A 12,972-nucleotide genomic window follows, 5' to 3' on the forward strand; every position below is an offset into this window, starting at 1 on the left:
AAGACGCCTGCGAACCCAGTTGCAGAAGCTCCTGACCTGTATTTGCTCAGAACTATCCAGTAAAGGATTACACTTGCCAGAGGCTCAGGGCTGAGCCGTGGTTGGTGATGTCTGCACACCCTCCTGTGTTTAGATAAGTTCTGAAACGGGATTCCCCAAAAACTGCCCACGTAAAAGCGAATAGCTTCCATTTTGATTTTTTTAAATGTGATTTTGTACTTCAGTGCCATCATTTGACTTTTTACTGGAATGGCTGACTCTTGGGACAGTTTCCTCTATTTCTGCCACCCTGAGGACCTGTTGAAGTCCTCCTAGGATTCCACTCTTTGCCAGAGCTGTTTAGCTACAGAAATAGCCCACGAGCCCATGACTCCTAAGTTAATGCACTGCAGTTTTGATACTGGGTCAGTTTTAAATAGACATCAAGGCTTTGTGACAATTTGCCCCCTCCGTAAGAAGAAAGATGAAACAAAGAGGACAGTCTGTGAGAAACCTGCCTTGTGAAGGGTAGAATTCTGTTTCAGCTCTTTCAAGTTGTATATAGAAATCCTGAAGAAAGTCCAGTCCAATTGTAAATACGCAACACACATTTGGGTGGGGGGAATCCCATTTAAAAATGAGCCTCCACAGAATTGTTTTTATCTCTTTAAGACATTATTAATTTTTAGGTGGACCTTTAAAAGTAAAAACAAAATAAGTTGGGTTTAAATGTTTGAATTGTTTTCAGTATGTATTTCTTCATTATAGAACTTTCTTTCACAATTATCTTTTCTCTCTGCAGTGCTGTTAGGGTTTTGGCAGCAGAAGGTCAACAACCTAACTCCTCTTTTCCTCCCACAGACTGTTCATAAACTCCTGAGGAGACTTCACCTGATGCCCTATAAGGACAGAGCTACCTCTTTGTGCAGTTACGGCACAAAAAGAAAATTATCCACCGCACTGGCCTTGATAGGGAAACCTTCCATTCTCCTGCTGGTAAGAAGATCGTTGTGGAAAAGGGGACTGCATGATTAGACCCACATACCCAATAGTGTGTGTAACATTTTATTGTCATCGTTGCCATAAATCTTTACTGAGGTCTCCCTTTGTGCTGGTTATTTTGCAAAACATCTTACATATACCACCTCATTAAGGGAATTTATTTTTTTAAGGATTTTATTTCTTATGTCAGAGAGAGAAAGAGAGAGAGCGTGCATGCGCACAAGCAGGGGTGGGGCTGCAGGCAGAGGGAGAGGCAGGCTCCCTACTGAGCAGGGAGCCCGATACAGGACTTGATCCCACGACCCTGGGACCATGACTTGAGGTGAAGGCAGACGCTTAACCGACTGAGCCACCCAGGTGCCCTTATTAAGGGAATCTATATCAGCAAAGAGCTATGGCTAGTCCATTTCAGAAGAAATACTTGTTATGGGAACAGGAAGTAGCCAGAACAAATTCAGGATATTCTAATAAGTAGTTATGGAATACAGAACAGTTTGATCACCCATTATTGAAGAAATCTGTTGTTAGTAACTCATGAGGTGAACCAACATATTTTCCAACTTCTCCTAAAATGGAAAGACAGAGTTTAGGGCAATATGTTGTGCTAAAATTTCATTTCCCTGTTACTTAAAAATATGTGTTACCTAGTTTGGGATTGACAGTATGCCTCTTTAATTTATTTGAATTCTTTGATGCAAGAAATGCATTCCACGTTTATATTTTGGTTAAGAGTTGGAAAATTTAATTCATCACCTGGAATACAAATTACCCATAGGCGTGATCGATAGGGCTCCCTGCTCTTCAGGCCAGATGCTGGGAAGGGGCCTATTTCTGAGAAATGAACCTGCGCTTATTTTGGAAGATGCACTACATTTAAGGAACTCTGAACTTCAGAAGAGTTTTGACTGTATGCAATACAAATTCAATTATAAATCACCACATTATTCCAGGGATTAAGTCCTACAGAGGACCCCATCATTTAAACCGCCCAGCTAAGTGATGTGCAACCTACCTTTCCGTAGTACCGGTTTATAATGTGTTACATCCCTGCCCATCAATGCTTATGGTGGAATTTTATTTTCTAAGTGTCCCTTAACTTGAACAAAACAATCCTTAGGCACTTCTGTGAAAGAATAGATGTAAAGTATTTAAAATGTTTAAAATTGCTAGGCAAATGTTGCATATTAATGAGCTAAGCTGAAGTACAGGCTATGCAAGAAAGCTGTCATATTTTCTGTCATACGCTTTTACCCTATATGCTCTCATCTTCAAGAATAGGAGCAGTGAAAGGATATCCTTTCCTGTTTCCCCAGATCAACACTCATTCCTTTAGCCTCTTACTATAAAGACAAGCCTCAGATAATCCTATGTACATACTCTCCACTGAGAAAACAGACCTCTTAATTATGACCTAATCTTGTTCTCTAATTTGTTAATTTAATCATCTCTTACAATCTATTATTGCTTATTTAGCAATCCATTTGTCATCTATTTTGAATTTTGTGTCTGAACAATTTTCCAAAACATCATTTATCTTAAAATATAATTTGTATTTTCTACATGGAAATTTCTGCAAATATTATTTTTATTCCTCCGAAGAGGATTCAATTTCAATTAATAACATAGAATTTAAAATATACCTCAAAATAAATACATTATATGTTGATAAAAATAAAAAATTAAGTAAATTTTTTTTAAAAAGTTCAGAAAGAAATAAAATAAAATAAGATATACCTCAAACATACTAACTGAAAAATCAAAAATTGTGTTCTGTGAGCAGCATATGCTCTATTATCACACAAAGCCACAGTTCTGCTCTCAGGAGCAAGGTAGCAATCTTGTTGATGTAGCTTCAGATACATCTGTGACAATGTAGTATTAAATGCAGAAACCCCACTTTGTCAGTAATTGATGCAGATTTTTTTCCCAAAGAAATACGAGACAAGTGTAAAGTAACAGGGTGTCAACCTCACTGAAACACTTTTTTAAAACAGATTGACAATTCTAAATGATTAATTTTGAGGTTTTTGACAGCAGCAGAAAGAAGCCTATTAAGTATAAAACAAGTTTGTCACAGGACTTCGCAAAGTGATTTCTGTTCTAGGCAAGTGAGACGCAGTGATTCATGTAAAGAACCTCATCAAAAATTAATTAATTTGATAAATTTTTCTTGTAACTTTCTATTAAGGACGAGCCAAGCTCTGGGATGGATCCTAAGTCGAAACGGCATCTCTGGAAGATCATTTCAGAAGAAGTGCAGAATAAGTGTTCCGTCATCCTCACGTCTCACAGGTAAACTGAGGGTGGGAACCCGAGGGCCAGTGACAGGATTCTAGGAGGAGAGATGGGAAGAGAGAATCCCAGAGAATACCCACTGTGCCTGGGTAACGAAGCCACAGTTGGGTTAAAGTAATTTATGTTGTCGTCATGGGAGCAACTCAGGCAGGTTTCACGTGAGAATCCAGTTCCCGTGGTAGGGGGTTAGGGCCTAAGCAATTTGTGTACAAACAGTTTCTCTTAGGGTGCCTGGTGGCTCAGTCTAGTGACTGTCCCATTCTTGGTTTGGACTCTGGTTATGATCTCATGGGTCTTGAGATCAAGCCCCTCCTCAGCAGAGTCTGCTTGCGGATTCTCTCCGTCTGCTCCTCCCGTCACGTATGTGCGCCACCACAAGCACACATGCGCGCTCTCTCTCTAAAACAAATGAATAAATCTTTAAAAAAGGAAATTTAAAAATAAAAAGTAAAAACAAATTTCTCTTAAGAGGAACTTAAACTATTACTCCCTGTTGCATAAAGTTCATCATCCTTAGCCTTCCTATGGAAGGCCTTTTATTGTCTGGCCTCATCTAAATTTCCCATCTTCTTTTTTCCTGTGACACCCCCCACATACACATTCAGTCAATCTAAATGACTTAGTGGTTCCACAGACACTTACTACTCTTCCCTATCACCACACCCTGTCCCTGCCTGGCTTTCGACCTGAAATGTTTTTTTGTTTTTGTTTTTGTTTGTTTGTTTTCCTGAAATGGTTATTTGACAAAATCTGAGTTCTGATCTCCCAGACCTCCTCCATGAAGTGGATCCTTCCAATCAATTCAGTAAAAAAGCTACTGAAGCATTTTGTCTGTGTCTGCCTTGTAAGGTTAGCCTTGTATTAAAGTCATCCTTTCATTTCAATGATCATATAGTAGAAAAAGTTCTAGATTTTTTTTATTATTAAGAGTCACATTGATATCCTAGCTTTGCCCAGCATGCTATATGTTCTGAAGCCAGTCTTTTAATTTCCATTCATTTTTGTATGAAGTGGAGTGGATTTGTACCAGTTGTCATAGTTCTTGAAATGAGGGATTATATAATCAAGTAGAGGTTAACTAGTTATAAATAAGAAAGCATAAGAGCCAACTGAATATGGAGTATGAAGTGTCATGAAAAAAAGCTCAGGATTATTTTGGAAACATTTCTCAGGGAATGTAGGTCTTGAGCCTAAGCTTGAAAGAGGTTGAAAGAAATACCGTGTTTGATGAGAGGGCATTCCAGGTGAGCGAGATGGCTTCAAGCTGGAGAATAAAGAGTAATAGACCCTAGGTGAAGACATTTAATTTATATTTTAAAATGTATTTTTTGTGTCCTTCAAGGGAAAGGACATTTTAAAGCACTAAAATAGTATTTCTGAGGTGCCGTAATGAAACATTTGAACTTACGCTTACGAGCACTTTTCTGTGCCCGGCATTCTGATGTGGTTCTGTCTTTCAGCATGGAAGAATGTGAAGCTCTCTGCACCAGGTTGGCCATTATGGTGAATGGAAGGTTCCAGTGTATTGGGTCTTTGCAGCATATAAAGAGCCGGTGAGAGGCACCTGGGCGGCTCGGTCTGTTAAGCTTCTGAGTCTTGGTTTCAGCTCTGGTTGTGATCTCAGGGTCCCGAGACGGAGCCCCACACTGGGCTCTGCACTCAGCAGGGCGTCTGGTGGAGTGGCTTTCTCCCTCTCCCTCTGCCCCTTCCCACAGTGCTTGCTCTCTCTCTTGCTCTAAAATAAACAATTTAAGTCTTTAAAAAAAAAAAAAAAAAGCAAGTGAAGAACTATTGTGTTGTTTGTTTTAACATACAGTGTGGGGAAGTCACTCTACCAGTACTGTCCTAACCTTTGAGGATTGCTTCACAGCTTGTCTGTGACAAGAAACAAAATGGGAAGAAAAAGTTGATCTCCAACTCACCTGAAAGTTAAATTATCTTACTAAAAGGTCTTAAAAAGAAAAAAAAAACTACAATACAAATACTCTCAGAAAGGAGTTTTCTAAGAATTTACTTGATAACAAGTTAGGCCTTGACAAGTACAGAAAAGCATAGATTTTTATCTTGCGTGTTCATGTACCATGTGCACAGGCTTTTAGTAAGCTGTTTAACATTTTTACTGCATTCAGAACCTTTTAATCAATAATACTTTGGGGAAATGTATACAGATACCATATTACCAAATTAAAATTAAATTAATATTTTATATTTGCCAGAGTACATATGCACCTATACATGTCCATGCTAATCTCCAAACTTCAGGGTGTTACTTTATACCTTTATCTGTACAAGTTGGCTTCTTATGAAATAGTATGAGCCAAGATAAGTAAGAAAAAAGGATGAAAGAGACATTATATGTTGTTCTCACAGAGTCTGTTGTGACTTGTTTATAAAATCTATACTTGGGGAAACAGTTAGCTAACATAATAAATCATCATTCATTTTTAAAACCCCAGTGACTTGGGACACCAAATCTCCAATGACTTGCCTTTTTAAGACCTTGTTAGTTTTAAATTAGAAAGTATTTAACCCCGGATACTGACATTAGATGCCAGTTCATTGATGTCAATGAAAGCCAGGTTTTTATCTTTTCTTTCTAATGCAGCTTTTGTCCAAGGAGTGTGACTTTGTATAGTGGTAGAACTAAATAAAAAATCATGGCAGTGCACTATTGCCAGTTGCAACACACCTTGAACTTTAACGGCAAAATGGCAGTCTTTATTTAAGAAAGAGGCTATAATGGTCAGCTTGGGTCCTGTTTCATTACCTAGAATTCCAGGGGAGTTATTTCAGCATACCACATTTTGCACTTTCTCTTTCTAGTTTTGGACGAGGATTTACTGTCAAGGTTCACTTGAAGAATACCAAAGTGAGCATGGAGGCCCTCACAAGGTTTATGCAACTGCACTTTCCGAAAACATACTTAAAAGTAAGTAGGAAATTGTCCTGCCTTTAGGTCTTGATTGGTTTTGATAGTCATAATCTAATATGGATACTTGCTATTTTCAAGTTGAGTGTAACTTTATTATTAACTGTAATATATTTATTAGTTCAAGATACATAAGATATTCTGAAACACAGTATGAACAAATAGAATCTTTAAATTAATTATAAGATTTTATAGCTATTTAAAAATAATGAACTCCTGGGGTACCTGGCTGGCTCTGTCTGTAGAATGTATGACTCTTGATCTCAGGGTCTGTGAGTTCAAGCCCCACGTTGGGTGTAGGGCTTACATTAAAATACATATATACATACATACATACCTACATAACATATATACATAAATGAAGTGTAGTCCTTTTATGTATCTTTATTTCTTCCTCACAAAGACTTTATGACCATACTATTAGTTTTAGAGTTGTATATATAACTAGTTTATGAATTATATATGTTAAGGAACTGAGGGATGACAGATACTGTATGATCAAGGACATTTCTTATTTTTAAAAAATGTAAAATTCCAGAATGTCATAGCTAGAGAATATTATCTTCTTGTTCCTCTCATTTGGAAGACAAGCCCACAATGGTTTGAACAGAACTGCTTGGAAATCAAGTTCTTCTTAGCTGAAATGTTGTTCACTTAATTTCATCATATATATATATATATATATATATATATATATATATATATTCATAGGATGGACAGGCACAGATATGTGTATATATCTCACATAGCATATACTTAAAATAAATGCATGGGACAAAAAAAGCTGTCTTTATAATATCTTTTATGTACAGATAGTTTGTACAAGATGATTATAGCAAGTGAATGTTTTCAAATGAAATCAGGTGGTGGGAGCACCTGGGAAGTTCAGTCGGTTAAGTGTGAGACTTTGGCTCAGGGTCCTGGGGTCTAGCCCCATGTTGGGCTCCTGTTCAGCAAGGAGCCTGCTTTTTCCTCTGCCCCCCTCCCCACGTGTTTTCTCTCTTTCTCAAATAAATAAGTAAAATATTTAATAAAATAAAAATAAAAGACATCAGGTGAGGAACGGTGGAAAAAAATTTAAAGGCTTGGGCAACGATCCAGCTCTGCCTGTGTGTTTTCCAGCAAGACATTTAAAGTCTCTGAACTTCCTCTTTCTCCTTTATGAAATAGGAATAATAACATCTACCTCACAAGACTGGTGTGAGGAGCAGATGATAAAATGCCCACAAAGCTACTTCGTAAACTACAAGACACCATATTAATGTGCCATGATTGTAGAGAGCAAAAGAGAGTACATATTTTAAAACCATTCTTTTACCTCTATAGAATACCTTTGCCTCGACCTCCCAAACCTCATCTGACTTCTCCAGGAAATAATAGCTTTTATGATTCTTATCAAAGTCCATTTTCTACCATATAAATTAAAATTAAATTTAAAAATTAAAGGATACTTCGCCTTACACAAATCACTGTAGTGCTTTTTCTTTTGGTTAGTTTCCAGGTCGAAACCAGTGTTTGCTCATTGAGTGATGAGATTCCATTCATGTTGGTGTGTTCTGGGACCAGGGCTACACAGAGCAAATGCAGTGATCATAAAAGTCTCAGGTCTCTCTTGACAGACCATTCTCTGCAAGTTGGGTGGAGGTTTCTAGATCTCTAGAAGAGAAGTAGCAAGAGCAGCAGTTGGGGAGTAAATAAGTAAGAAAGTCCTAATGTGGCGACAGGTGTGATGCACCCACGGGTCAATAGGAGGGGTTAGGCAGAGAGCAAAGGAGTAAGAAAAAGAGAGGTTTCCAACCACAGAAGTCTTGAATACCAGGTGAAATTCACAGTCTTGATCTGACCCATATAGGTTGCAGGGGTAGATGCTGGAGTAAGAACATATCTTGATCAGAGAGTGCCCCAGAAAGATTATCCTAGCTGCTGTGTGCCAGAACGTGTGACGGTACGCAGGCTCTAGGCCACAGAGGACACTGTGGCAGTCGCTCAGATACGGAGGGGTGAGAATGGGATTAACACTGATGGTGCAGACAGAGAGGAATGGTTTAAATGTGATCCGCGTTTTAGAGGAGAAGCAAATAGGATATGGTAACTGAGTAAACATGTAGAAAAGCAGGATGTTAAATATGCTCCAAGGAAACAAGAATAGATTACTAAGTAGATGGTGATACTATGGTCTAAATAAAGACATTGGGAAGAATTTTAGGGTGAGTTAAGAAAGAACATGGCGTATTTTTTTTAAAGATTTTATTCATTTGAGAGAGAGCTGGCACAAGTGGGCATGCGCAGGTGGGGGGAGGGGCCGAGGGAGAAGAAGAGACTCCCCACTGAGCAGGCAGTCCAGTGTGGGGCTCCATCCCAGCACCCCGAAATCATGACCTGAGCCAGAAGGCAGACGGTTAAATGGCTGAGCCACCCAAGCACCCTGAATGTGGCGTATTTTAATGAGACTTTTCCTACACAGTGCTTATGAAATCTAGCTTTTTAGCCAGTATAAATTGAACAGTTAATCCCTAGCCTTTTAGAAAGGTCTACATCAAAACAAAAAAAATTTTTTTTCTAAATGTGATCTCTGAAAAAAACCTTATATGAGGGGAGCATAATCAGACATCTAAAATACCATTTTACAGTATTTTTCCTAGGAAGACTATAAGGACTTTATAAGTGCATAGGAATATAGAATACTTTGGAATTGTCGCTAGGTGTTTAATTTGTTTTCTTCTTGGTATTTGTAGAACTTTTCATCTCGTCTTCGCAGGTTGTTAGTTGCAAAACATAGCCATCCTTTACACTGCCTCATCACTGTCAGTGGAAGGAATTTCAGTGTTAGCTCTTGGGCGACTTCTGTGGTCACCTCAGTATGATCAGACATAGCAGAATAAATGTTTCCCTTTCGTCCCCACAGGATCAGCACCTCAGCATGCTAGAGTATCATGTGCCAGTCACAGCAGGAGGGGTAGCAAACATTTTTGATCTGCTGGAAACCAACAAGACTGCTTTAAATATCACAAATTTCTTAGTGAGCCAGACTACCCTGGAAGAGGTGAGTGGGATACCATGATCCGTACGCATAATGTCATTTATTAATTATGACACATTCTGGTTATTTCTTTTTAATAACATTCATTTTATTTGTAATTGAAACATTATCTAAACTTGCACCTGAAAAACTTACCTTAATTTATGTTTAACTGCATTTTGGGATGTTCAAAAAAAGTGTGAAAAGCATTAACGGTTTTTTAATGGAGAAAAGAAGATTTTTCCCTTCTATAAGACATTTATATCCATTTGGTTATATGAATATGTAAAGCAACGAACCTGTAAAACAAATAGATATTAACACTTTCCTCACTTTCTCCTTGTTAGGTTTCTTTTTCTGCCCCCACCCCTTGGTAGGTTTCTTAAATAATATTATTAATTGTCTTCCTGGGTTAGCATAGGATGGGGGTTTCTAGAGGGAGTTCAGTGCCAGACCTGTAGATTTGCTAGATTCAGGCAACCAAAGTGGTAAATGCAGAATTTTTTTGTTTCACTCACATCGTCTGTCTTAATTACTCTGTATTCGATAACTAGAGGCTTTATGGATTGTCTTTTATCATCTTCGCAGCGTGTTAATTTTGTACAGCTCAACCAACCTGGTATATAAAACATTTAATAGCATCTATCGTCACAACAGGTCTAAACGTTAGGCCTCAGGGACCTCTAAGAGCTGCATTTTATGGACAATTTTTTATGGGGGCTTTGAGCAATTGTGGCTTTACTGACCCAGAAAATTTAGCCTTTGACTTAAAATCAACTACCGGGACCATGTCTGACACAAAGTAGACTCTCAGTTTCTAGAGCAATCTATGATAGACTTAATGATTTTAAACCAAGTAATAAAGGTCTGTCTGTTAAATAATTGGCTTACTGAGCATAATGTGGGCTCTCTATACAAATTTTATTTTAGTGCATTAACTCTTGAAACTAGTGAAATTTCTCTCAATGTTATCATATAAACATTTGATAATGGCTTGGCTTGGGCTCCTGGATTATACTTGATAGAGATATTAATGTAAATCTTACAAATACAGATATGTAGTTATAGATATTTAATTATTGCTTTAGATTTATATTATGCTTATAATTGTAGATATAGGTTTTATTTTCAAACCCCAGTTAAATTATTTTTAAAGATTTTATTCATTTATTTGACACAGAGAGAGAGAGGGAGATCACAAGTAGGCTGAGAGGCAGGCCGAGAGAGAGGGGAAGTAGGCTCCCTGCTGAGCAGAGAGCCAGCAGGCTCAATCCCTGGACCCTGAGATCATGACCTGAGCTGAAGGCAGAGGGTTAACCCAGTGAGCTGACCAGGTGTGCCAAATTTTTTAAGGCTTTATTTATTTAATTTTGAGAGGGAGAAAGCATGAGAAGGGGGAAGGGCAGAAGGGGGAGGAACAAGCAGGTTCTGCACCAAGCACAGAGTCTGATATGAGACTTGACCCCAAGACCCTGAGATCACAACCTGAGCTGAAATCAAGAGTGGGACATTTAACCAACTGACCCATCTAGGCAGCACCTCCCACCCCAGTTAAATTTAAATATCTAAAAGAATACTAGTGAGAATATATATTTCTCTATGGACATATGCCTATAATATCTAGTTTTCTTCTTTTTTTCTTCTCTTTCACTGTGTGTGTGTGGTGTGTTATTTCTTCCTTTGGCTTACCAAGCACTAATGACTTTATTTTCCTTGGAAAAAATCAGGTTTTCATCAACTTTGCCAAAGACCAAAAGTCCTATGAAACTGCTGACACCAGTAGCCAAGGTTCCACCATAAGTGTTGACTCACAGGATGACCGGCTGGAGCCGTAGTCCAGCCAGCAGAGTCAAGCTCAGCAAATGGCCAATGGCTTCATTGTAATGAAGAACCACAGAAGATACTGCTTCCTCAAACTATCTTACTTTTAAAGTATTACCCTGTATGGAAGGTACAGTTGTGTAAGACTAACAAGTATCTAACTGTAAGTGGAGAGATTTTTCCCTAAAGCCAGTGAATGTTGTTGCTACTGTAATGAATTTTGGTAAACTCAGTACTCTGGGAGTGCTCGTGCACATGTTGGTGGTTACAAGGCAAAGTTAAATGTCTTAATTTATTACTTTTAATAAAAAGCTTAAAAGGCATGGTTATTAGTAGCTGAAAAGTAAGAATGGAGGAGAAAAGTAAGATAGTTTGGGGTAGATAGAATTGGGAGAATAAACAAAATAATTTATTTCCAGAAAACAGCAAAACTAGCATCATCACAGAGTAACGACAGTAAGCAGTGGGCACGATGTCTGCAGTGTACGTGGTGTGTCATTTTCAGTACCTGTAAATATGTGAGAATATGCTGAATCCCAAAAAAGTGCCTTTCCACAAGAATGCCATAGGAAGGCAGTTTACCCTGGTGGTAAACAGAATTTAGATGTATTCCTGCCAGGCCTTAACACTAGTAAGGCACTGAGCAGAGCAAGAAGCTTCTTGTTCTTCACAGGAAATGGATATGTTGGCTGAACAGATCCAAATCCTAAAAACTGATAGAAAATTCATGCTGCTGGCAGGCAACATTTTTTTAATCTTGTACAGAAACCCTCATTTTGTGGGTCTCTCTGCAGAGAGAATAGGGAGGTAAATTTCAACTAATCACCCAGCTGACCCAGAATCATGCATATGGCTATAGGATAGACTTCATAATAATGCCAAATTATATGGCCCTCAGGGAAGGTGGTGTGTGTGTGTGTGTGTGTGTGTGTGTGTGTGTGTCTGTGTGTATACACATGTATACACATTTGCCAGGTTTGGCAAGATTGCATTAGTTTCAAAAACAAATAAATGCAAAGTTTAGAAAAAAATAATTCATGGAGTCATTTTATTTGTTAGAGAAGATTCAGGAACCTAAAAATTGCAGTCATGTCACCTACAATGTCCCACGTGATCAGGTCCCTGTTCACTCTACCTTCATCCCTCTCTTTCTTTTCTTCCTCTTTAGGATATAGCCTTGCTGGGTTCTTTACAGCTTTTCCAGTACACCAAACCACTTCCCATCTCCAGACCCACTACTTGAAATGTTCTTCCCTCCTGTTTGTCACTGAACTATGCTAACAGTCTTGAAAAATGTTATTCTCTCTCACAGAAGCTTTCCTTTTCTACCTCCTCAGTTTAAGTCCAGTCCCTCTGTTTTAATACTGTGCTTTATTGTACCTCCTACTTTTCTGTCAAACATGCATCCTAATTTATAATATATCCAGACTAAAAATACACATCTTAACAGATGGCAATAGCATTTCTCTTAGGATAGAAAAAGCCTGTATTTAGTATAATATGTACATAAGGCTTTTGGAGTAGAAGTTGTAACTCTGAGAGCATGGTTGTCTTCAGGAGCCCAAATGACAAAAAAGGTGGTCAGGCTCCATCATAATTAAAAGAATTTGTTTATTGTATGTTGTGTTGTTAATTGTGATGAGGGTGGGTGGTTGGTCGATTGCCTGCTTGTTTCTGAGCAATGGTGGGAAGGGAAGCAAAGGGTAAGGAGAGAAGTGGAGGAAGGAGAAAGCAGGCAAAGATTAGTACTAAAGAGAGATGAAAGTCCAGTGAGAAGGTGGAGTGGTGGAGTGGACTTTTAAAACCATGAATATCCAGATATATTTTCACAGTCTCACTATGCAACTGTGCTATGAGCTGCCCTCATGATTTCTAAATCTTCATTAAAGTCAGCCACACTTGCAAATGAGTGTCAAGTAAAATTTGA

General features: G+C 38.3%; 1 protein-coding gene across 1 annotated transcript in view; it reads left to right on the plus strand.

Annotated features, from left to right (window-relative positions):
* The window catches only part of ABCA12 (ATP binding cassette subfamily A member 12), a 170,932-nt gene extending 158,313 nt beyond the window's left edge, over positions 1-12,619 (plus strand). Inside the window, exons 48-53 of the mRNA XM_059168127.1 lie at positions 841-975; positions 3,170-3,273; positions 4,737-4,829; positions 6,100-6,205; positions 9,111-9,248; positions 10,952-12,619. Coding sequence (XP_059024110.1) covers positions 841-975; positions 3,170-3,273; positions 4,737-4,829; positions 6,100-6,205; positions 9,111-9,248; positions 10,952-11,059 — 684 coding nt within the window. The 3' untranslated portion in view covers positions 11,060-12,619. The remainder of the gene's footprint in view (positions 1-840; positions 976-3,169; positions 3,274-4,736; positions 4,830-6,099; positions 6,206-9,110; positions 9,249-10,951) is intronic.
* The last annotated feature ends 353 nt before the right edge of the window (positions 12,620-12,972 follow it).

The sequence above is a fragment of the Mustela lutreola genome, chromosome 3 (assembly GCF_030435805.1).
Source record: "Mustela lutreola isolate mMusLut2 chromosome 3, mMusLut2.pri, whole genome shotgun sequence".
In the NCBI taxonomy this organism is placed as follows: domain Eukaryota; kingdom Metazoa; phylum Chordata; class Mammalia; order Carnivora; family Mustelidae; genus Mustela; species Mustela lutreola.